The sequence below is a fragment of the Budorcas taxicolor genome, chromosome 2, assembly GCF_023091745.1.
Source record: "Budorcas taxicolor isolate Tak-1 chromosome 2, Takin1.1, whole genome shotgun sequence".
NCBI classification, from domain to species: Eukaryota; Metazoa; Chordata; class Mammalia; order Artiodactyla; family Bovidae; genus Budorcas; species Budorcas taxicolor.
Genome location: NC_068911.1, coordinates 88,864,637 through 88,890,251, shown reverse-complemented (window position 1 = coordinate 88,890,251; position 25,615 = coordinate 88,864,637). Strand labels below are relative to the sequence as shown.

Here is a 25,615-nt window from a genome sequence, read left to right as displayed (position 1 = left end):
TTCTCTATTTTTTTCTTTTCTTGATCATGCTTCTTTTCCTTTGGTTTAGGTTTAAGAGTAATGACCCTCTGATTCTGAAGCCTCACCTTGTTCATATTGATGGCATTGTTCTTGGCCAACACTTGCTCCAGAGAATCAGTCACGCTAGTAAATTTGAATTTGTCTGGAGGCTGGCGATAGAGTTTATCACTCAAAATTTCACTCGCCCTCTTGCATTTTTCCACATCTAAAGAGCCAATGGGAACCCAGCCGATGCCTCTTAGCCATTGGAGATCTGACTTGTACACATTCTGTTAATAAAAAATAGTCAGTAAGTATTTACCTCTGGTTTGGGAAAACATTTTCATCAACAGGACATGAAATAAAGTAAGAGCACTTTTGAAAATGCAGTTTGGTGCACAGACAAGGTATCAGACAATATTCCTTTGTGGTCTGGAGGGTTTGACATTGAACACTCACAGGAAAAGAAGAAATGTTTTCCCCTAATTGGACTGGTTGGTGCCACTTATCCAACGGATGTCAATTCACTGATTTCCCACCTTTGCATGTCATTATGATCCTCGGTACTCACGTCACTCTGGAGGTCATAGGCCTGCCGAGCATGGATGACATCGCTCTGGTCGGGCAGGCACGTCCACTGGTGCAGGTAGTTCTTGTAGTCTATGTCACTGACCAAGGTCTGGCACTTCTTGGCCAGCACCACCCCCAGCATGTCCACCGGGCTGCTGAACTTGGTCTTCCACTTTTCAAAGTCCTTCTTGTACTCCCGGTCACTCTGGATCTTGGCCACGTGCATGGACCACATCATCTTGGGGTCATCTTTGATGTCCCGGGCTCCAATGTGATGGCCAAGCTGCTTGCGGTAACCATCTTTGTATTTATACTGAAATAAAAGTAGTCATTAAAAAAATGAATGAATGGGCTATAAGTTTTATTAATATAAAACTCTGCTATTTTAAAATTGGTAATTCTTGTAGAGAAATGAATCATCTGAATATCAACTTATCTCCTCATCCTAAACTCGGACTAGACTTCACAGCAATACTCTAATGGGAAGCAGGCCAAACAACATAGTGCTATGGTTTGCAGATGTTAGGTCTCTGGAAATAAAGGCAGCAACACTTATCAGAAAATCAACCGGAGTTAATGCGGCCTTTTTTTTTCTTTTTTTTTATCTTGGGCCAGTGAAATTGTTAACCCAGAAGTTTTACATGTGATTTGGAGAATGCTACTCCTGAGTGCACAGGAACTATTTTACCCCCAGCCCGCTGCACCCCTCCCAAATGTGGCTCTGCTGACTTTCACTGAGTTACAGGACTCCCGAAACGGACTGGCTTGTGTTTCCATCCTTGCGTACCTGGTCTATTGGAGATGAAATTTGGGTGAGGTTTGTTGGGATTCCTTGAGGGGGAAAAAATAGATTATATGACGACAAGAAAGTGGTCTGTTGTTGGTGGCAGTAAGAGTGGACTGTGGATTATCTTCTGTCCACTTCAGGGAACAACATTACACAAATCCTAGCATGTATTTACAGAAGTCTGAATTCTCCACCAAAGGCACTTCTTTCAGAGACAGCAGAAAGAGAAATCAGGCTCACTATATTGTTGGTTTAGGATGTCATAAAACTCTTTTTTTCATTTAAAAATAACTCAAAAGGAAGCACTTAAGGTAGTTTTTCAAAGAAAGGGTTGGCAAAAATCCCAAGCAGGTTTGGGGAAAGGCAAATTTTCCTAAACCTGTCTGTATCAGATCTTTTTCTTATATTGACCCAATGCATGTAACCACATTTTTTTCCAGCTTTTTCCCTGTCATTTTCTTATATCTGTGTGCTCCAAATATGCAGATGAATGCCTCATAATTATGGATATGAAAAAGTTCAGTTCAGTCACTCAGTTGTGTCCATCTCTTTGCAACCCCATGGACTGCAGCATGCCAGGCTTCCCTGTCCATCACCAACTCCTGGAGCTTCCTCAAACTCATGTCCAGTTAGTCGGTGATGCCATCCAACCATCTCATCCTCTGTCGTCCCCTTCTCCTCCCACCTTCAATCTTGGCCAGCATCAGGGTCTTTTCCAATGAGTCAGTTCTTCGCATCAGATGGCCAAAGTACTGGAGTTTCAGCTTCAGCATCAGTCCTTCCAATGAATATTCAGGACTGATTTTCTTTAGGATTGACTGGTTGGATCTCCTTGTAGTCCAAGGGACTCCCAAAAGTCTTCTCCAAAACGACAGTTCTAAAGCATCAGTTCTTTGGCATTCAGCTTTCGTTATAGTCCAACTCTCATATCCATACATGACTATTGGAAAAATCATAGCTTTGTCTAGACCGACTTTTGTCAGAAAAGCAATGTCTGCTTCATAATATGCTATCTAGGTTGGTCATAGTATGAAAGGGCAAAAAGATACAAACAAATGTAGATTCAAATTCTTTTTTTTTTTTTTTCCCTGAAGTTTAGGATACTTGCTCTGCCTATGGGGTCTGAATACTAAAATATTTTGGAGTTGAATTATTAAAGGGCTTTACAAATAAAAGACTTCATTTAAAGCACAATAAATGTGCTTTAACCGACACCCCGAAGAACCATGCTATTGTAATACTGATTCTGCCTTCCCACCTCATCCAGTCATGTGTATGTGTATATCCATGGAGTGCTGGTACTCACATCACTGATGATGTCCCTGGAGGCCTTGGCCGCCACGATCGGGATGGCATCACTTCGCAAGTCATAGCCTTTCTTCTTTGCTTCTTCGTTGGCGAGTTTATACAGAGTCTATAGGAGGAAAGTAAGAGTTAAAGCAGGTTTGACAGTGAAAGATCTGATGGCAACAATCTGGAGTTTATCGAGTGACATATCACAAAATTTAAAAAAGGAAAGGCTCTGGAAACAACTTCCTAGCGGTACTGGAAAGTAAATAAATTATATTTTACCAAAAAACTCTGTAGCATAAGAAACAAATGAAATGTATCAATGAGTATTAACATAGAATAACCTATTATTTATATCATTATAGATTAATATACATATAATATGTAGGTGATATATTATGTATACCAACATAGATTAATATAATTTAGTGATATAGACTGATGAACAAAGCATCAATTTATACATCTTAAGTGAAAAGAAACCTGCAGGACAGTATGTTTAATATTACTCACTTGATAAAAAATAACATATACTCATTATTAAAAGTTTTTGACAATCATGCAATATTTTATAATATTTTAAAAACAAATGAGAAAATGATGAACTTAAAGTTAACGAGTATAATCACAACTTTAAGATTCTAACTTTTGGCTGCCTCATGTTAGTAAAACATGCACCTATAAAATTGCATTTTACTTTAAAAAAAAGTAATCAGCCTTGTCAACGGAGAGCATGTTTTTCTCATGCCTAAGGTTCTGTTTCTATAAAAGGAGCTCGATTATTTCATTTGCCCCTGCTCCCTTTAGGAAAATATGCCCAGTGCCCTCCTCTGCATATCTCAGTGCTCTAAGCAGGACTCACCCCTGAGGGAAGTGGAGCCGACTCTCCTGCTCCAGGGCGGCCTATACCTGGATGAGGAACCTAATTCTGGGGTTCATTTAGCAAGTTCACTTGGCTCTCATACAAACGTGTCCTTGAAACTAACTTTAGTAATAAAAGATGTGAGATTTTGACTTCTAATTTCATTGCTTTGCTTTCCTTCTCAATTCCATTCACGATCCAGGTGGGAAAGAGGTACGTATAATTAGAGGCCCCCTTGGTTGGGCTGCCAGATTTAACAAATAGGAAGATAGCATGCCCAATTTCAGATAAACAGCAAATAATGTTTTCATATAAATAAATCAGTATTATGTCTGGTCATACTACCCCTTGGAAAAACCAAAAATACTCTCCAGTTGCACTGACTCACATCAGTAAAGACCATAAATGGAAAAGAAAACGTGGCTTCCGTTTTCCCCTGGAATCCTATAGCATATGTTATTCAACTACAGACGAAAGGTTGGATGGGCTTAGTGTTCATATCACAGAGCTATACCCTCCAGGACAGCAGAGGTCCAAGATTCTTCTTAAAAGTAAGTATAGAAAACAAACTACAATGACAACCACAAGTATGGGCCCACAAGATTTTGCCCCTACCTCACTGTAGTTGAGTTTGTTCTGCCTTGCCAGCATGATCTCCGGGGTATCAGGCATTATGTGAATTTGAGTCTTGTCTTTGTCCCAGGCTTCTGTGTATAAGCGCTATCAAAGAATATGTTGATAGAAAAGAAAGAACATGTTATAGAAGACCATTTGAAACAGAACTACAAAAAGTCAATTAAAGCTGGAATGTTATTGACCTAATTAGGAAAAAATAAATCAGACTAAGATACAGAGTATTCAGCTGAGGTTTGAGTCTTAATGATGGTTATCAGGGTTACAACTGAGGATAAGAGAAATTACTCAGAGGATTTCAAGTATGTCATTTAGGAGGTAAACATGACCCCACACTTGCGTGGACAATTTTAACTCCACTAATGATTAATGTCTCAGAACCTCTTTTTGCATCTTGGAGAAGCTTGAGGCAGCTGGAGCTCACCTTGTTCATGTTGATGGCATTGTTCTTGGCCAGCACCTGCTCCAGGGAATCAGGCACACTGGTGAACTTCAGCGTGTCTGGAGGCTGGCGGTAGAGGTTATCACTCAGTATCTCTGCAGCTCTCTTACACTTGACCACATCCACAGACCCAATGGGGACCCAGCCAATGCCCCTCAGCCACTGGAGATCGGACTTGTAAACATTCTGTGAGGAGGAAAAAGGCAGGAACTCTTCAGCAAGATTGAAAAATTTAGGGTCAAGATACAAATAGAATCAATAATAAAGTACGATTCTGGTTGTTGCTTTTATAGAAAACAGGCTCGTCATATTAGGCAAACCAGCAGAGGAAGTATGTTCAAAAATGACCCAGAAGAGTAACAAAAAATGATAAAATATTTCAGGTTTTTAGGACAGGAGTAATTGAAATGAATATCTTCTGTCAGCCAGTTCAGTGGATGTTCACTCTGTGTCAACAGGAAAAGAAGCTAACCCAGAGAAAGAGAAACTGTGCAAACATCCAGCTACAGGCTTTCAGTAAATAAATGTTAGGTCTAGTCAAACGAAACACTCTGCAGCTATTAAAAGCCTATTTTAAAGAATATCAGTGACTTGTAGAAATGTCATTAATATGATGCTAACAAAAAATAGCATAGAAAACAATATGTGTATTACATGAGCAGGAGAGGGCTTTTCAGTAGTTGGATTATTATTGCCTTCTATGTGTTTTTTCTTATATTTCAAAAATATCTGTAATGCTGTCTTTCTAAGCAACAAGAAAAGAAGTTAAAATGTAATAATAGGACTTCCCTGGAGATGGTTAAGACAGTGCTCCCAGTGTAGGGGGCGTGGGTTCAATCCCTGCTCAGGGAACTAAGATTCCACATGTGGCCAGAAAGTAAAAGCAAAACAGAACAATAATGACAGAGAACCTCTGAAGCCCAGAGGCAGACCTTTGGCTACTTTAACGCTGTTCAAGATTCAGGACAAAAAAATGATCATCTTATTGGTCTGCAACCCGGCTCTTCACCAAATTCTCAGGATGGGAAGCATGGACTCCTTTCCAGAACTGTCTTTCCATGTCTTTGACACTTTAAGTAATTTTCTCTGCTAAAGACTTTCATTCATAACTACTTCACAGTGGTGGAACTGGACCTTTGCCTAGCTCATTTGAAGGATTTTTACCTGGAACAGCATCAAAGGAGAGCATACAGGTGGCTCTTTTACTGTCTAGACTAAAAGCCGGTTGGAATTGCCTTATGCTGAGTAGTTATGGCCCCTTAAATAACAGCAAGAATGAAAACAATGACATTTTACACTTCTGGGTTGTTTACCTTTCATATGCTCCCCACATTGTTAAGACTATGTCACTATGAGAAGGAGGGGATCTCAAAGGGCACCTGACAGATGCAGGCAAGTGGTCTGTCAATGCGGTCACCCCATGGGTGACGTTAAGCTGTTTTTAACCACCTTCCTTGTGCAGGCAAAGCCTTCTTTGTAAAACACAGGGCTCTGCATCTTGTGGAAGGCTACAGAACACATGTGGGAGTTGCCACAGGTAGGCTACACAATGTCTAGGAACAACCATTTAATGAATAATCATTGTTAATTCATGTTATTCTCCAAAGTCCTCTAATGCTTAATAATTCCTTCAAACATCTATAAAACATATGCTGCAAAAAATGCACTTCTCACATCCAGATTTGAGATGGCGCCTCTGCTTCAAATAGGTACTAGGTTCTGTCGTTACCTTGTGACTACTCCACAAAGAGAGCCCTGCCGAGAGGAGAAAGTGCCAGGAAAATGACCCAGTAGCGTCCAGACTCAGTGACTTCTCTTATTTCATAAGAACAACAGTGAGTCTTGCAGCAGTATTCTACTAATGATAAACTTATTTGTTTTTCAAGGAAGCTAAGACAATTCTTGAGTAACTTTTTAAAAAACAAAAATGTGTTCTTTCCCCCTTAAAAGAATAAAATAAAAGGTCTCCCTGTGGTAGACCTGGAATTCCAGCATTGCTTAATTCCCGTTTAATTTTTATAAGACCAAGTCCGTTCAGTAAATTTCACTTCCTTATAAAGCCTAGCAGTGCATCCACAATTAAACAGTGAAACTATTCTTTGATTCACATCTCATTCACTACACAAGAAATCCTAGTTTGAGTAGCCCAGTGAGTTGTTTACAAAGGATGGCTTTCATATGGTTCGATTTCCTTCTGCACACGGCTGTTATAGACACTGTACTCACGTCACTCTGGAGGTCATAGGCCTGCCGAGCATGGATGACATCGCTCTGGTCGGGCAGGCACGTCCACTGGTGCAGGTAGTTCTTGTAGTCTATGTCACTGACCAAGGTCTGGCACTTCTTGGCCAGCACCACCCCCAGCATGTCCACCGGGCTGCTGAACTTGGTCTTCCACTTCTCAAAGTCCTTCTTGTACTCCCGGTCGCTCTGGATCTTGGCCACGTGCATGGACCACATCATCTTGGGGTCATCTTTGATGTCCCGGGCGCCAATGTGGTGGCCAAGCTGCTTGCGGTAACCATCTTTGTATTTGTACTGAAATGAAAATGCACAAATCAGATTTTCATTAGAAGCCTTTAGAGGTCACAAGTCTGTACAAATCATCTTGCTTATATCACAGTTGTAAGCTGACTTTTGCTAATAAGCAAAACTCAAGGCAGTGGCTTACCTTTCCTCTAGAAGCTTATAGTGGTAATAAAATAGATGGAATTGATATGATTGTAGTGTATACCCCAAATCACCTATAGCCTAGTAATAATGAATAGTCCCTGAGGCAGGACATGCACACAGTGGAGAGGCCATTTGGACCAAGGAACTTGGAGAAATGGGTTAGACACTAAAAGCGTATCAGAAAAGAGATGTGCTCAGTGACAAGATGGGTTTAATAAGTAGTAAAATGATTGTCTGGTTTCTGTGAGGATAAAGTCAAGGTCAAGGACTACCTGCAGCAGCAACAGAAAAGAATTTAGTATTTCATAATGGATTCAGACATTCAGTGATGGTGGCAAATATGGCATTATTTTGCAAACTGACTAAACTAGGGGAGCTGACGTAGCAGCCCAGCGGGTTAGAGCATGTTCCTAATTAAGTCATAGGTTCTCATCTCTCATGGACCAACAGTGTTTTTATTATTCCATGGCCAATGACATCATCCTGGAATCCAAGTTAATTATCCAAAATACAAGCTTCTAGTCACAAAGATAACTGAGTGAGAAAGTATAAATTAGTCAGCAGAGGCAATATAGTACAGTGGGAAGGAATGAGATGGATTGGAATTTCAACTCCACCACCAACTAAGAGTTTGACTTTAGACAAGTTGCTTAAGCAATCCACAAAACAGGGATAATCACAACACTTACATCCTAGGGTAATTATGAAAAATAAGTGATATAATGCATGTAACACTCTTAGCACAGATTTCTCAGTGCTTTTGGTTATTAATATTTTGGTATCTATTATTATTTGCATTAATCCACTTGTAGGAAAGGCCCAACGTATGTAAACTAAAGTGAGTCACTAATTGATCTTTCTACATAAAACACAGTGTATTACCATATTCCCAAATAGTGGGCCTTGAATTTTAGAGCAGTGGTCTGTTCTCCAAGAATCCCCTGAGGTACCAGGGAAGGATGATGGTTTTATTCTGTAAGGTACAAGCCACAAGCCAGGAGCTGGTTATGGGTGCAAGCTTGGGCTAGTCTGGTACTGATCAACTGTCTTCTTCTCATAGTTGTATAAGGGTGAATTGTAATGTTAAGTGTCATATGCATTTTTTGAGTTAAAATGCTATATAAAGCCAGGCCATGATTCTCACTGGGAGAACTTAAGATTATGAGTCACTCTTTCCATCAGCACTGTGACAATTTTATATAAGTACCTTCAAGCCTGCAGCTATACTCTAACAAATTCCACATGAATGGCTCTTTCTCTGTTCTTGGTGGATCAGCTTTCACTGTAGACACTGTGTCTTAACAGTTGTAAAAATTTAATAAACATTCAATTTTTCATTTCCCTCAAAGCTAGATTTTAGAAAAATCCTACATAAATACATCAGGCTTTATTTCCAAAAGGCCAGGAAAGTTCTTTTCAAAGATTTAGTTCAGTGAAAATATCCCTTCAGACTGACCACATACTTGCAGTAAAATTGACAACTCACATCACTGATGATGTCCCTGGAGGCCTTGGCTGCCACAATTGGGATGGCATCACTTCGCAAGTCGTAGCCTTTCTTCTTTGCTTCTTCGTGGGCGAGTTTGTACAGACTCTAAATTTGAGCAAAAAAATAAATAAATAAATCAGGGAGATGTTGACATTCATATCCAAATATTAACAGAGAACTAAAACAATTCACTAAGTTCTACACAGGTAGGTGCCTGTGGTCATCTCACTGATGAGTGTCCTATGCTTTGTGATTTTTTTTTTTTTTTTTGGCAAAATTGAGTCTTAAAAATGATATGGGACATGGTACCTTTGGTTTTCATTTTTTAAGTTATGTTATATTAACTATATATAGGTATTATTCATTGTTTTAAAGTTTTGAGTTTTAACAATGAATCAGTTTTGGAAAGCTGAAACAAATGGGTCTAGGTGGCAAAAGTGGACAGGAGGAAAACTAATTCAATCTGCATTTATTTTGCACCAACTCTGTGCTGTGGCAATGCTTGGTTCTTGAGAGCCAAAGGTGAATATGACCTCTTTCACTTCCAAGATTGCTGGAGAACTGATGGAAAGACTGATGTGGAACAAGCTGCCAAGAAGTCAAACTACAAATGGTGCTTTACCCATGTTATTAGAACAAACTCCAGGAAGGAGAAATTGATTCCAAATTGAAAGATCAGGAAGTTTTCTGCAGAGGGAGTAATCTTTGCATTGGACCTTGAGTGATAAATATGGTTTCAATAGACTGAGATGGTGGTCAAGGGCACAGGGACTTGTATGAATGAAAGTATGGCGGGGCGGGGGGGAATTACAGGGATGTCAAAGGAAGTGGGGGCAGCGCCAGGCATAGGAAATGGCAACACAGGACTGAAAAAAGTCAGGAGTTGGGCTGTGAAGGCCTGGCGAGAAGTTTGTGCTTAACTCTATATGAAATGGGAAAACAACAACAATATTTGAGGGAGAATGACATCATCAAATTTGCATTTTATCTTCCTGTCCTAAATGACAAAGAAACACAACAGAATTGAACTAAGCTAATAGAGAAAAGTCAGAGAAAGCAGACCAGGCAGGTGAGGCACTCAGTTCCTGGGCCTCTTTGAACCAACTGCAACATACAGCAGCTCTGAGCTCTTGCAATAAACACAGAGCTGACAATTCCAGAAATGCTGAGTGGCTAGGGGCCCTTTGCCTCTTAAAACACTTGTTCATACAGCATGTACTTTCCTGTAGCATTATGGGACCTATACTGTAAGTTTAGCTGAAAATTCACTTCTTTGAGAGTGGCACTTGATGTTTTTAGTTTGGGATGACAATTTATAGTTATATAAGCATTAAAAATATAGTTTCTACCCCCAAAAAATAAAATGACTTAAGTTGGTGACTAATTAATTTAAATTCTTTCAGTTAAATTCTGCAGAAGAGGAATACATTTTAAAATAGGCTATCTGAGAAAGAATATTTTCCTGGAAAATAGCACAAAGCTGGGAGAAATAACTAATACATCAGCGGACAGAATCTTGGATTCACAAAAATCTCCATAGCCTTAAATCAATAGGTTCATTCTAAGAAGAAAAAAAGGCCGAGATATAAATATAAGTCTTTGAACTGAAATGTAAGTTGCCAAATGGATAAATACAAGATAAACTAGATTTCCTCTAAGCCCACGTAAGTTGTGTTAGGGTTTTGGTTGACCCCCAGTCCCATATGCACCAGCAGTGACATAGTTGCCAAGGACTCCTAAGGCACAGGGTGAAGAAATGGAGGGCAAACGTCCAGAAGAGGAAATGCAAAGTCAGCGGTAATCTACATTAGTCATTCCTCACCTGCAGGACTGTGTTCAGTTCTAAGAGTCACATTCTGCAGGGATGTCAGGTGAGGAATGTCCAGAAACTTCTAACAACTCTGAGAAGAGTACTATTATAATGTTAAACCCACTTTTCAGGTGGAAAAACTGAGAGACAGTGGGGATGTTTAGATTAGAAAGAGAACACGGGGTGAGTTGGTGGGGAGGCACACAGCAGCAACCCCATCTCTGCGGGGCAGGCACAGACTATGGTCTTAGACAATTATGTGGGTCTGCAGAGAGAAACCATTGACCCAATACATGAGAAACAGTTTGTAAAGGAACTGCCAGAACAAATGGGTTGATTTATGAGGTAAGCATCCTGTCACTGAGAACACTTAAGCTAAAGCAGGATGATGGCTTATTGGGTGAGGACTCCTGCCTAGAGCAGAGACTGACCTCTCAGCCTAAACATGTATGGTTCCAATCAAGAGAGTAGCATTGACACATATTACGCCCCCCCCCCTTTTTTTTTTTACCACGTGTTAAAATAGGTAGCTAGTGGGAAGCTGCTGTAGAACACAGAGAGCTCAGCTCTGCTCTGCAATGATCTAGACAGGTGGCGTGGTGGTGGTGGTGGGAGGGAGGTTCAAGAGAGAAGGGATATACGTACACATATAGCTGATTCACTTTGTTGTACAGCAGAAACTAACACAACACTGTAAAGCAATTATACTTCAATTAAACAAAAATCTGTGGTTCTGTTATGGGGCAGCTCTATGCTCACAGAAAACAAATAGGAAATGGACTTGCTAATGTGTATATTGATAGGTCCCTTCTGTCTCTCAGTTATTTGATTGTACTGTGATTTTAATCCTTGACTTAAACCTTATAAAAATTGTAAATTTTGACCCTAAACTATAATTTAGGAAAAATAAAGCATGTGTGGAAAATAAATTTAGCACAGCTATGTAACATATGTGCTATGTGCTAAGTTGCTTCAGTCGTGTCTGACTCTTTGCGACTCTATGGACTGTAGTGCACCAGGCTGCTCTGTCCATGAGACTCTCCAGGCAAGAATACTGTTGTGGGTTGCCATGCCCTCCTCCAGGGAATCTTCCTGACCCAGGGAGTGAACCTGCATCTCTTATGTCTCCTGATAAGGAAGAGATAAATGTGTTTTGGTATATTGCCAATTTCCTAACTTAAATTAATAAAAGAAGAAAGTCTAGTTAATCTTCTGGTTACTGCTTTAATTATCAGTTCTTAAAATTTACACTGCCTAAATGGTAATTTGTGCTACTTCAAGACTGATGCTTAGGATGGTAGTTGAGAAATGCAAGAGTATTTGGTACTCACATGGAGCAAGAAATGGCATTCTTTACAAATTGCTCATTTATATTACATCACCATGGAACAGATTAATTGAAATATGAAACGCCATGCAAATGTCATAGAGTTAGCATCTGCTCCCACCTCACTGTAGTTGACTTTGTTCATTCTTGCCAGCGTAATTTCTGGTGTGTCTGGCATGATGTGGACCTGGGCCTTGTCTTTGTCCCAGGCTTCTGTGTACAGACGCTAGCAAGGAAAATAAAAAATGTCATCAGGAAAATAATTCAGTGTGTATTTAATAGAAATTTCAGGGCCACAAGAACTCTAGAAACAAAGATAACAAGAGGTTATGCATTTTATATACATTATGTATTTTATGTATTTTATTGTTTATTTACTTCAAGTAATCAGTTCATAGAAGAACAGATATGTATGAGTTTTCTTTTGATACTCAGAATTATATGTTAACATAAGGAAATTCAGAATATCTTATGTAGAGATTTTCCACAAAAATGTGCCATTTTATCAAAATCATGAAATAACTACTGAAGTAAATGTTAAAATATAAATGGCATAGATATTATATATGAATAGATATATATACAGAGAGAGAATATCTTTTGTTGTTCAATTCTCTATTTCTTTCTTTTCTTGATCATGCTTCTTTTCCTTTGGTTTAGCTTTAAGAGTAATGCCTCTCTGATTTTGAAGCCTCACCTTGTTCATATTGATGGCATTGTTCTTGGCCAACACTTGCTCCAGAGAATCAGTCACGCTAGTAAATTTGAATTTGTCTGGAGGCTGGCGATAGAGTTTATCACTCAAAATTTCACTCGCCCTCTTGCATTTTTCCACATCTAAAGAGCCAATGGGAACCCAGCCGATGCCTCTTAGCCATTGGAGATCTGACTTGTACACATTCTGTTAATAAAAATAGTCAGTAAGTATTTACCTCTGGTTTGGGAAAACATTTTCATCAACAGGACATGAAATAAAGTAAGAGCACTTTTGAAAATGCAGTTTGGTGCACAGACAAGGTATCAGACAATATTCCTTTGTGGTCTGGAGGGTTTGACATTGAACACTCACAGGAAAAGAAGAAATGTTTTCCCCTAATTGGACTGGTTGGTGCCACTTATCCAACGGATGTCAATTCACTGATTTCCCACCTTTGCATGTCATTATGATCCTCGGTACTCACGTCACTCTGGAGGTCATAGGCCTGCCGAGCATGGATGACATTGCTCTGGTCGGGCAGGCACGTCCACTGGTGCAGGTAGTTCTTGTAGTCTATGTCACTGACCAAGGTCTGGCACTTCTTGGCCAGCACCACCCCCAGCATGTCCACCGGGCTGCTGAACTTGGTCTTCCACTTCTCAAAGTCCTTCTTGTACTCCCGGTCGCTCTGGATCTTGGCCACGTGCATGGACCACATCATCTTGGGGTCGTCATGTATCGCTCGGGCACCAATGTGGTGGCCAAGCTGCTTGCGATAGCCTTCTTTGTACTTGAACTAGAAAAAGAAAATTACTGATAAGTCACCTAGTATAACTGTTAGTACAAGGTACAAAGATTGCTAGGCTCAGATTTCATTCAAAATGCTTTCATTAAAAATGAAATAAAAACAAAAATATTCATTAAAAATGCTTTCCCCCTGAATATTTCTTGCCTGGAAAACTCCATGGACAGATGAGCCTGGCAGGCTACAGTCCATGGGGTCACAAGAGTCCAACATGACTTAGTCACTAAACCACCACTCCTGAATATATAAATAATATGTGCATCCGCATCTTATAAACCATTGAGAAGATAAAGCTTGTGTATATGTATATAAAAAAGAAAACAGAAATTAAGACATTCTGCCATTTGGTGATAACTGCTGATGAAAATGACTTTTTGTGGGGATGTGTGTACATGTAAGAGAGAGTATATTAATAAAATTAGAATGGGGTCATATTGTAGATGAGTTTGCGTCTGCTCATTTCAGTTATTATTTAAGCATTTTCCTATGTCATTATATGTTCCCTCGTGTGTGTCCAACCCTTTGTGATCCCATGGACTGTAGACCACCAGGCTCCTCAGTCCATGAGATTTTCCAGGAAAGAATACTGGAGTAGTCAGCCATTTCCTCCTTCAGGGCATCTTCCTGTCCCAGAGATCGAACCCATGTCTCCTGTATCTCCTGCATTGTAGGCAGATTCTTTACTGCTTGAGCCATCAGGCGAGCCCATATATTCCCTACAAACATGATTTTTAATGGCAGCAGGTATTCCAGTATATTGTATTATAATACTTTTAATCCTTCTCTGACTGTTGAACATTTTTTTGAAAAGTATGACAGCTACTTCCCATATTTTGGATTTAAAGGGAAAATACGCTTTTGACTTCACAGACAATAGAAATAGATAAACATTTCTAGAAATGTAAGCAAATCCATCTTTTAAAGTAAATAAATATCCAATAAATATCCACAGCCAATTACAGGATGCAGAGATAAACATACAATTCACGGGAATGTTTGGACTATAAACAGAATACTGTGTTCCATTCCTTCAGGTTTACTGGTTCACAGGAAATGGCTGGGTTTGGAAGGGATCCTATGATGAGTTCAACTGCATATATGGCATATTGTTTGTTGCTGATGCATAGTTGCTAAGTCATGTCTGACTCTTTGCAACCCCATGGACTGCAGCCTGCCAGGCTCCTCTGTCCATGGGATTTCCCAGGCATGATTACTGGAGTGGGTTGCCATGTCTCCTTTGGGGGAATCTTCCTGACCCAGGGATCGAACCTGAGTCTCCTGCATCTCCTGCCTTGGCAGGCAAATTCTTTACCACTGAGCCACCAGAGAAACTCCATACATCATGTGGCAAAGTCAAAAGGCTCTCTGAGCTATAGTAAAGGAGCCAATCTTTTTGTTCAGCGGGGAATGGACATTAGTTTGAAATGCATGTTGCTATGGATTCAACCATAGCCAGAAGTTAGCCTTTATGTTGAGAGCTTCATTACCATTATTTTAAACTATTTACTTACAAGACACCATTAGCTAAAACCTTAACCTCACAGCTCACTTGCTTTGCTACATATCCTTGAGAGAAACCAAAGCTGAGCAAAGAACTCTGCAGGTGCACTTACTTCACTTGCAATGTCGCTGGAGGCCTTGGCTGCCCTGATAGGAATGGCATCTATCCGCATATCATAGCCTTTTCTCTTGGCTTCATCTAGGCCAAGTTTATAGAGTTTCTGAAAAAAGACATAAATCTTTGTAAGTCTGATCTATAAAGTACAGTGTAAGAGAAAAATTATCATGCAGCACGAACACATTGCTTACCTCACTGTAATTTATTTGGTTTTGTTTAGCTAGTAACACTCCAGGAGTGTCTGGCATAATGTGGACAGTGGTTTTATCTTTATCCCAAGCTTCTGTATAGAGGCGCTGAAATAAACAAAAACAGGTGTGACTAGCTCAGGTCAGTAATGAACCTAGTTCTTAATGAGAGTAAAGAGTCTGCTCTGTGAGTCAGTACTTGTGACACCTTTGTGGGTCTAGATCTCACATCAATAAGAAGCGCAATACTTACTTTAAAACCACTTTGAAAGTGAAAGCGTTAGTTGCTCAGTCGTGTTCAACTCTTTGTGAGTTCATGGACTGTGGGCCTGCCAGGCTCCTCTGTCCATGAAATTCTCCAGGCAAGAATACTGGAGTGGGTTGCCATTCCCTTCTCCAGGGAATCTTCGCAACTCAGGGACTGAACCTGGGGCTCATGCATTGCAGGCAGATTCTCTACCCTCTGAGCTACCAGGGAAGTCCACTTAAAAACCGCTTTAAGGCCAAGCAAAAGAACTGAACGTAATTTTTCTTTTATAGAAACAGATTTCAGTGTTTACACACACATACAAAAATTAACATCCACCTCAAGTTAGGGAAAGGACTTACATGGTTCATGGTAATAGCATTGTTTTTTGCCAAAACCATTGGGATGGAGTCCATAAGGCTGGAAAACTTGAATTTATCTGGGTGCTGACGGTAAACGTGGTCACTCAAAATCTGGGTAGCTCTCTTGTTCTTCTCATCCTCAAGAGAGCCACTAGGTAACCAGCCAATGCCTCTGAGCCACTGAAGGTCAGACTTGTACAAATTCTGAAATTTTAAGTGATAGACCATTAAACAGAAGTATAATGATAGTCCCCTAAAGATATAAAATTTTGTTTTATATTACATTATAAAATAGAACATTATACATTTCAATGCTTGAATTCCCTGGGAAATTTTTAAATTTTTGTATTTCTTGGGAATCCACAAAATATTCACATTAGAAACAGATTTTGAAAGACATTTTTAAACGGAAGAACACAGAGCATCGAAATTCTACTAGATTAAATAGAGTGTGGACCTTAGTCCAGGAAGTAGAATTCAGATATGTAAAGTCAACTCTCTTCGTTTGGAGGGAACTTTGACACTTAGGAAAGCAGACATGGTTTCTTTGGGCCAAAAGAGAATCTTAGACTCACATCGCTCTGCAGGTCATAGGCCCGCCGAGCATGGATGACATCGCTCTGGTCGGGCAGGCACGTCCACTGGTGCAGGTAGTTCTTGTAGTCTACGTCACTGACCAAGGTCTGGCACTTCTTGGCCAGCACCACCCCCAGCATGTCCACTGGGCTGCTGAACTTGGTCTTCCACTGCTCAAAGTCCTTCTTGTACTCCCGGTCACTCTGGATCTTGGCCACATGCATGGACCACATCATCTTGGGGTCATCATTAATGTTTCTGGCTCCAATGTGGTGGCCAAGCTGCTTGCGAAAACCTTCCTTGTACTTGTACTGAAGGAGGAAAAAAAAACATGTCTTGGTCTTTTGAAGATTACTTATGTTACTACCTTTGTGGTGAACTACAAAGCATATTAACTCCAAATATTTTCATAAGGCTAGAGAGCCACAGATTTAAGTGCTGTTCTTTTTTTTTTGATAGGAAAGATTAAAGGCTAAATCCAACTACAGATTCCATACATAATAAATACATCCTTGAGTTTATCCTTGTCCCATGCTGCATCTCTAGGATCATTTCACTATTTTTAATTTGTTACTTGGAAGACTCTGTTCAATTTAAAATTAAACTGAGACTTTTTTGAAGTGAAAATTGCAATCTAACCAGTACAAACAAGGGATAAAGTCTTACTTCACTGGCAATTTCCCGGGACGCTTTAGCTGCTTTGATTGGTATGGCATCAACGGGAAGATCGTAACCTTTTTTCCTCAACTCCTCATAACCCATTCGGTAGAATTTCTGTTAAGAGATGAAAATCACTTTGAAAAAAACTGTTTCCCATTAACATCTGCAGCATAATGAATCCAATGTGCTAACTATTTTAAGAGTTCATGAGAATAGCTTTTGAGCTCTAGAATACTCAAATGTACTGGATATTGTGCCCATTGACTGATGATGATCTTGTTTTAAACTCTAAAGCTCTTCAATTACCTAGACCAACAAAGTTAAATGTCAGCTCTTCCCAAATATTTATGAGAATGAGACAGAATAAATTGGTAGATAAATGAAATAAAATATCATCAAGGTGCTATTTTCCAATTAACTTTGACTCTTTCAATAGAAGTTTTTGTTAGAAATGAGCAATGTCTTTGCCATCTAACACGAGTCTATTTCACCATATAGGGTTGTCCAAAAGTAAGATCCACATTTTTAGGCAAGAAACAAAGCCCTTCATATTTTTTTACCATGTAAGATTTTCTTTTAGGAAAGTTTAAATATCAAATTTTAAAAGTTTAAGTGAAATAATTTCTTTTTCAGATTTGTTACATAATTAAATGAGAATATAATTTAATGCACTTCATTCAGAAGCCAGATTGTTTAAAGTACCTATTGACCTTGGACTTGTTTTTATATTTTAGTCCTTTTTGGTATTACTTCAGTATCTTATTTAAGCTAAGGTCTTCATATTAGAATTGATTGTTAAAATATTAATTTTTACATCTATAAATTTCATGAGGTTATACTATGACTATAAAAATAAAAATGAAATTACCCTGCATGAGTTTTTTTATGCTCATCTAAATTTTATTGAATTGCATGTGTGTCAGGCACTATAGTGGCTAAGCACTGTAGATACAATATGATTTGTCTCTGCCCCACACGAAGTTTCTGTCCACACAGGGAAGAGCTATACAGACCATTAAAATATGACAACGTGTGTAATAATGAACCACAAGGAGCAGAGAGCGCATCCCTCCAACTCCATCCAACAGAGAAAATGCCAGTTATTGGGATGTTCAAGCTAAAAGTCATTAAATGAGGATGCTAAGTCATATGAAGTTTGTTAGTTAAAATGATTCAAGTATTCAAAATAGCCTCCAAATAAATTCACTGCCTCAGAAGCAATCAAAAGGAGCTATCTGAAAATAAGTGTTTCATTGGAAACTTACATCACTTGCATTGATTAAGTTTGCTTTAGCCAGAATAATGTCAGGTGTATCTGGCATGATGTGAACTTGAGTCTTGTCCTTGTCCCAAGCTTCTCTGTAAAGTATCTAAAATGAGATAAAAGGGTTTTTCAGTGGTGCTCTTAGTTAGTGACATAGTTAATTTCAAATAGTGTTACTACTTCATCTAAATTAAGCATTATAGTAGCATAAGCAGAAAATAGGTATAGCATTTCATGACTTATGAGACACAGTTGCCTTTCAAAACATAATTATGGATTGCTTTTTCAAAGTTGCAACGAACCCTGCTGGCAAGAAATCAGCCCAAGTAGTTAAAGCTTTTACCAGCTTCATCAAACAGAGCAGCAGTTCTCCACCTTTTGGGATTATAACAATCTCCCCAGGGATTTAATTAGGAGACAGCCTTTATCTTCTGGTTTCCCAGGGGCTCAGTGGTAAAGAATCCACCTGCCAATGCAGGAGATGCAGGTTCAATTCCTGAATCGGGAAGATCCTTTGGAGGAGGAAATGGCAACCCACTCCAGTATTCTTGCCTGGAGAATCCCAAGGACAGGGGAGCCTGGTGGGCTACAGTTTATGGGGTTGCAAAGGAGTCAGACACAGTTGAGCATGCGTGCATCTTATCTTCTGGAAAAATGACATATTTGGGTATGTCTAGATGTTAGGGAGTCTTATTTCCTATGTGGTTTATCATACAGTTATACCTCATAATTATTTGAGGGGATTAGGATTCCCCCAAAGGATTTTGTATGAGATTCATCAAAGTCTCTTGTATGTCCAAAGGTCATTCTCTTTCTTCAACAGAAAACAAAGGGACCCAAACAAAAATCTCATTGGTTTATTAAAACTATGGGGTAAAAGTCTGATGAAAAAATAGTGTGCTTACATTGTCAGAGAGTCTTCCCACAAGTTACTGATCAATTACAAAGATTAAAATAGTAACTAGACAGTGGAGAAACCTCACGACACCATTTCACCCAAGAAATCAAAGCTAAAATGATCAGTAATAGGATAGATTGATATCATGTGCCTCCTGCCATGCTGTGTAGGAGAATGCAACATATGCTATCCTGCCAAAGATACAGAACCTGAGTCTAATCATGAGGAAACAGTAGATAAACCCAAGTTTACAGAGGTTCTGTACAACAGCTGGCCTGTGCTCTTCATGAATATCAAGGACTTTTAAGGCAAAGAAGTGAGGAATCAGTTCAGATTAAAATCAAGACATGACAAATGAATTCAATGTGTGGTCCTGGGTTGGATCCTGGATCAAAAAGATTTTTTCACTTTCTATAAAGGATGCTTGTGGGAAAATTGAGTAAATTCTGTATACTAGTGTTATTTTAACACTACTTTTCTGATTTTTATCATTGCACTGTGGTTACATAAGAGAATGTTCTTAATTTTCAGGAAACACACTGGAGTATTTAGGGATAGAGCAGTATCAGGAAATAACACACACACACACACAAAGCATACACATGTAGGAAAGAAAGAGAGGGGGCGGGGGAAAGAGAAAAAAGGCAAATGTGACAAAATGCTAACTGGTGAATATGGGTGAAGACATACATATATATATGTATATACATGTACATATAAATTATGTGTACTAAGTTCAACTTTTCTGCATGCTGAAATTATTTCAGTATAAAAAACTTTAAAGTCTCATTGGTTCCTTTCCCTTTGAGGCATGCAGTGTGGGGTGTGAGGGCCTGGCACCTTTCTCCTTCCTGACATGCTTACTATGATCCTTGTAACCCAAAGACCTTCAGGACTACAACAAAGCAAGTCTTCTGAATTTCCTTATACCTTTATCTTGGACTAACCTTTATGATTCAGAAAGATCAGAGTTTCTCAGCCTGAGAACTATTGATGTTTACTGGAGGATTTGTTGTTGTGGGGGAGCTGTCCTGACTTCAATCCACTAGATTCCAGTAGCATGCTTCCCTCAAGTTATGACAAGTTATGAGTGTTGCCAAATGTCCCCTGTGGGTCAAAACTGTCCCTGGTTGAGAACCACTGAGTTGGACCATTTCAATGCCATGTGTCCCTTTCACCTCATGGAAAACAGAAAATGCAAATAATGTTTGTTTACACTGAGATAGATGAACTGGCCTATACAAAAGGAGAGATAGCCGGCTCAAGGACCCCGGTGGCCCTTTCCTGAGGCCTAAGGAGATCAGTATCCTGTAACAGGGGCACACTGCAGGGTTTTTTTATTGGCCACCATATTAGTTCAGAACTTTATACACAGCCCTGTTTCATGGAGAAACAAGAAACTTTTCTAAAGGGGGAAATAATTTGTAGAAATTTGTTGCTTTATTAGTCACCTGATGGATTCGAATTGCTACCATAAAATTAAAAAAAAATGGGAACATGAACATTCCTAATAAAACTGACAGGTCAGCAATTACTATAAATTTTGGATATCAAAACTGCAAGACGTTTATGAGGGGGTGATTGGGCAGAGAGGAGCCACAGTTTACCAACTGCTTTTGTTGTGTTGTTGTTGTTTAGTTGCTAAGTTGTATCCAACTCTTTTGTGACCCCATAGACTGTAGCCTGCTAGGCTCCTCTGTCCATGAATTCCCCAGGCAAGAATACTGGAGTGGAATGCCATTTCCATCTCCAGGGGATCTTTCCAACCCAGAGATCAAACCTGCATCTCCTGCACTGGCAGACAATTCTTTATCACTGAGCCATCCTGGGAAATTATCAAAATGCTTACTATATGCTAATTAAGGGCTTACATATATTCTATAAAAACGAATATATATGTAAAATATATAAAATGTTATATATAATTAGGTCTTTCTAAGGCCCAAAGAGTTATTATTATAAATCTATTTAAATGTCCTTAACTCCAAAATCTTAGTGCCCATAATTCAATGCTCTGTAATTTTCAGGGTTATGCTTCTAACTGAGGAAGGTAGAATGATCTTTCCCTTCTTTGCATAGAATTGCTCTACACATCTTTCATTTATTTTATTCAGTAAATACTTACTGAGCACCTATTATTATGCCAGACACTGGAATCAGTGCTGGAAAAGGAAATAAGAAGGAAATGGAAGATATATAAATACAAATACAAATAAACATATATAATCTATTGTGATTCAGCTAAGTGAAGTGTATTATAATCACTTGAAAGAAAATATATCCTTTATGACATTTCCCCTGTGCCTGTGTAAGGTACTCAGAATATCTCCCTCTAATGCACACACCTGGGTCTTCAATGCACACAAGTTTCAGATAAAGAAATATGTTTGATAGTTTTCTTGTTATGCTTTGGATAAATAAGCAAGCAAGCTCTAGGTAACAAAAATTGATACTAACTCATTTTTACAAGATCCACTGTAGGGTAAGTGATAATTCAAATGAAATAACCAAATAAAAAAATGATGCTGTGTGATGCAATGCTGTGTTATCCTATTAATTTATTTAGCAAATACTGTTGAGCACCTACTGGGTATCAGGCAGTATAGTTTCTTTTATCTCCGAAGAGGTACTCACATCACTCCTATTTTTGGCATTTGTCTTTGCCAGAACTATGTCCATGGCATCAGGAATGCTGGTGAACTTGTTTCTATCCGGAGGCTGGCGATATTTCTTCTCACTGATGATTTCTGAAGCCCGTTTGTTCTTTTCTGCCTCCAAAGAACCCAAGGGACTCCATCCTATGCCTTTCAGCCACTCAAGGTCAGACTTATACAAATTCTGTGAAAATACAAAGCATGCCATCAAAATTCCATCCTCATCCGGACCCCTGACTCAAACAATTATATGCATTACAAAAAAAGGTATGTTTTAGATATTCAATAATAATTTGTCTACGTAGTTTGTCTCTTAACGATTAAATGATCACTCATATGGGATATGAAGTACTATACACATAAATTATGAGATTTAGTAGAAACTGACCTCACTCTGTAGATCATAAGCTTTTTTAGCGTGGATCACATCATTCTGATCAGGCAGGCATGTCCACCCATGCAGGTAGTTTTTGTAGTCCACATCACTGACCAAGCCCTGACATTTTTTGGCTAGCACCATTCCCAACATGTCCACTGGGCTGCTAAACTTGGTTTTCCACTTCTCAAAGTCCTTCTTGTATTCTCTTTCACTCTGCATTTTGGCTACATTCATGGACAACACAAGCTTTGGATCATCTTGCAGACTCCGGAATCCAATATGGTGGCCGATTTGCTTGCGGTAGCCTTGTTTGTATTTAAACTGAAATCAGAGGAAACAATTCTCTTATTAACATAAACACAAGTAAAACTCTGTTTTCTTTGTTTGCATGTTTCCAAAACTGAAATGAGAATTTCATTTAACTTAGTAACAAATGTGAAAACTGGTTGATTCATGCTCATATATGGCAGAAACCAATACAATATTGTAAAGCAATTATCCTCCAATTAGAAATAAACAAATTTAAATTTAAAAACGAGGAAAGAAAAAAAAGAAATGTGAAAGCTTAAGCAGAGGCTTCTAAAAAGACATAATGTACCTGAGTATCAGGACAGGTTATGATGAAAAATTAAATTCAACTAGAGGCGGAACTGTATGTTGGAGTGTGCTGGACATTATGTATGCTGACTCTAGGGTAGCATTTGATAATGCTTATAGGAATAATGGGAAAAGTATGGCTAAGTTGCAAAAAATAATTGGGAAGATTCAGGACTTGATGAGCAGGCCTAATAGTGTAGATTAATTTATTAAACTGCAGGGGTTTTTTTAGTGGTTTGCCATATAATTGTGTCATATAAACTTGTCTTGTTCAGATTCATTCATCTGTGCTCATAAAAACTGCCAAATATGTTAGAATAGAACAAAATTCCACAAGATCTCAACATACTGCCAAGATAGGTCAAAATGAAGGGCATAAATGTAAGAAATAGTGAAACCCAATATTTAGATTCAATTGGGGAAAACTGCATTATTGTTGGTGACAATGGCAAGAGTAATTGATGCCAGCTGCTGAACACACATTATACTTTACAAAAGTAGGTTCTACTCTCTCTTAATACCTAGCTTCACGGTTATGTCTTATTAAAAATGCTCAGGAATTTACTTGGACCATCAGTTCAATTTGTGCAATATGACAAAATTGCTTTTTAAAAAGTAGATTTCTGTAAGAGATTCTGTAGGAATACAAATAAAGGCAAATCAGAAGTTCGTTTGCTTGGCCTAACCTGAAACAGGAACACAACACCAAGTTTTAAGGTACTCTATTTTGAGAGGGGTTTTGAAAATACAGAATACATCACAAGTGTAATGATTTAAGGACTTACAAAGCTAAAACCAAAGGAGAATAAATGAAAAATTTGAAATGTTTGAAGGGATATCAGGTGAAAAGGGAAATATGCTACTCTAATCTAAGGCTGACCAGTAACATGTCTAAGTTTGAAATAAAGAAATTTGTAATGGCAATTAGAAATGAGCCAGCCAAGAAACAAACTGCCCTGAAAGACACAAAAATTCTTATATTTATAAATATCCAGAGACTTATTGGAATGGAGAGTAGACCTATTAGAAAGGAGAGAATGATGTTGAGTGGGAGATTAGATTAAATAAACATTTGTTATCTTCTAACTGTAAATTCTGTGATTCTAACTTATTAAGTATTGATAAAAACAGCTCTAATCTCTTTATGTGGCATAGATACAAGAATCATTTGAAACTGAGAGGAGATATAATCTCTACAATGGTGGGAAATTCATTTAAAGGTAATTCAATTTTAGAGGAAGATTTAAAAAAACTCTAACAGACTTACATGAAAATAAATGTTGTTTCTTAGGAAAGTATTGATGCAATGTCTTAATTTGTTAAACTACTTTTACCTCATAGGGAATTCTAACATTAAATGAAAATGAGTTTACTTTCTGAGGACCATTCAGACATCACTACTGCTTTAGGTTCACCATCACATCAATTCATTTTAATGAGACATTGACCTGCAAGCCAGAGAGTGGGTAATAACACATCATCTAATTAATTTCCCAGCACTTCTGGAGTGCCACAGATTAACCGAATTAGAGAGAAATTTCCCTTATATTCTTAGAATTTATTGTCAGATTGTTTTTAGACGTTTTCTCTCCAAATCAAATCCTTGTTTTGCTTTGATTTAAAGATTTTGATTAAGACGCTGTGACAAAATTCTGGTAATTTATTCTCTATAGCTGAAATTCTCCAAATTTTTGGTGTTTAATTTTTGGGGTTAACAAAATGATATCTTTGAGTTTGCAGAATCTTTAAATTGAATATTTATAAAAATTTAATTGACCAATAGGAACTGTATCCAGTTTTTCACCAAATTTACTACCCTTTCCAATCATAATTAGGAGTTGCCTTGGCGGTTCCCTGGCAAGCCAGTGGTTAAGACCTGGAGCTCTCATTGCCATGGCCCCGGGTTCAATCCCTGGTGGGAGAACCAAGAGTCCACCAGCTGCATGCAGTCAGGAAAAAAAAAAAACAAAAAAGTTGCCTTGAAGAGCAAATATCTTTGTTTTATGATCTTTCAACCAGATATTCAGGGGAAAGTTAAGTCCTCTGTATCTTAAATCTAAATTCCTGCCACTTCCTGTATTTTCTACACCCTGAGCCAATTTATTAGAATTATGTAAAAGCAAGGATGGCCTAAATAAAAACTGACTGAGTTTTAAATATGTGCAAAGAAAAATCTATTGAGGTTGTTGAGGTTATGTATTGTCTGGCACTTTGAGTTTGTCTAAAATAGGCAAATAGACAGGAAAATTATTTGCAGGCAAGTGGGAAAACAAAATTTTTGGTTCTTTTGCAATGTGTAGAAGCATCACGACTTAGTGTAATGTGTCTTATAGGTGCTCTGGCTCAGTCTCTACTCAGGAAGCCCCTTTTTTGATATTCAATCAGTGAGAAAGGAGAGTGGATTGGGATAAGTGAAGAGGGTAGGAGAAGATGAAGGAGATTGCATTACATTTTGAAAGGTGAGGACTATCTGTAAAACTCATTACCAGCTCATTAAGGTACTAGATTCAGACATCAATATATCTTCACATAAGTCAAAAAATACTTACATCACTAACGATGTCTCTGGAAGCTTTGGCTGCCTGAACAGAAATTGCATCAACTGGGAGATCATAGCCTTTTTTCAAAGCTTCTTCCCATCCAAGTTTATAGAGTTTCTGAAAATTAAAGAAAGTATTTACCATTATTCAGTGTATATTAAAAACACAAAGGATTATTGAACAGAAGTTTACCTAAAGAGTGGACATCAGATTCTAACATCATCTATCTTATCTCTAAAGATATGGA

At 38.5% G+C, this 25,615-nt stretch overlaps 1 protein-coding gene across 19 annotated transcripts in view; it reads right to left on the bottom strand.

Moving 5' to 3' along the window:
- NEB (nebulin) overlaps window positions 1–25,615 on the bottom strand; it is a 217,018-nt gene that overhangs the window by 121,422 nt on the left and 69,981 nt on the right. For all 19 annotated transcript variants that reach the window (XM_052636102.1, XM_052636101.1, XM_052636104.1 and 16 more), the window contains exons 52-70: window positions 25,378–25,485; window positions 22,241–22,552; window positions 21,833–22,036; window positions 18,302–18,406; window positions 17,043–17,150; window positions 16,376–16,687; window positions 15,801–16,004; window positions 15,195–15,299; window positions 14,999–15,106; window positions 13,065–13,376; window positions 12,581–12,784; window positions 12,005–12,109; window positions 8,744–8,851; window positions 6,811–7,122; window positions 4,567–4,770; window positions 4,125–4,229; window positions 2,664–2,771; window positions 572–883; window positions 87–290 (exon numbers count right to left, since the gene is read on the bottom strand). In XM_052636102.1, the coding sequence (XP_052492062.1) occupies window positions 87–290; window positions 572–883; window positions 2,664–2,771; window positions 4,125–4,229; window positions 4,567–4,770; window positions 6,811–7,122; window positions 8,744–8,851; window positions 12,005–12,109; window positions 12,581–12,784; window positions 13,065–13,376; window positions 14,999–15,106; window positions 15,195–15,299; window positions 15,801–16,004; window positions 16,376–16,687; window positions 17,043–17,150; window positions 18,302–18,406; window positions 21,833–22,036; window positions 22,241–22,552; window positions 25,378–25,485 (3,540 nt within the window). The remainder of the gene's footprint in view (window positions 1–86; window positions 291–571; window positions 884–2,663; window positions 2,772–4,124; window positions 4,230–4,566; window positions 4,771–6,810; window positions 7,123–8,743; window positions 8,852–12,004; window positions 12,110–12,580; window positions 12,785–13,064; window positions 13,377–14,998; window positions 15,107–15,194; window positions 15,300–15,800; window positions 16,005–16,375; window positions 16,688–17,042; window positions 17,151–18,301; window positions 18,407–21,832; window positions 22,037–22,240; window positions 22,553–25,377; window positions 25,486–25,615) is intronic.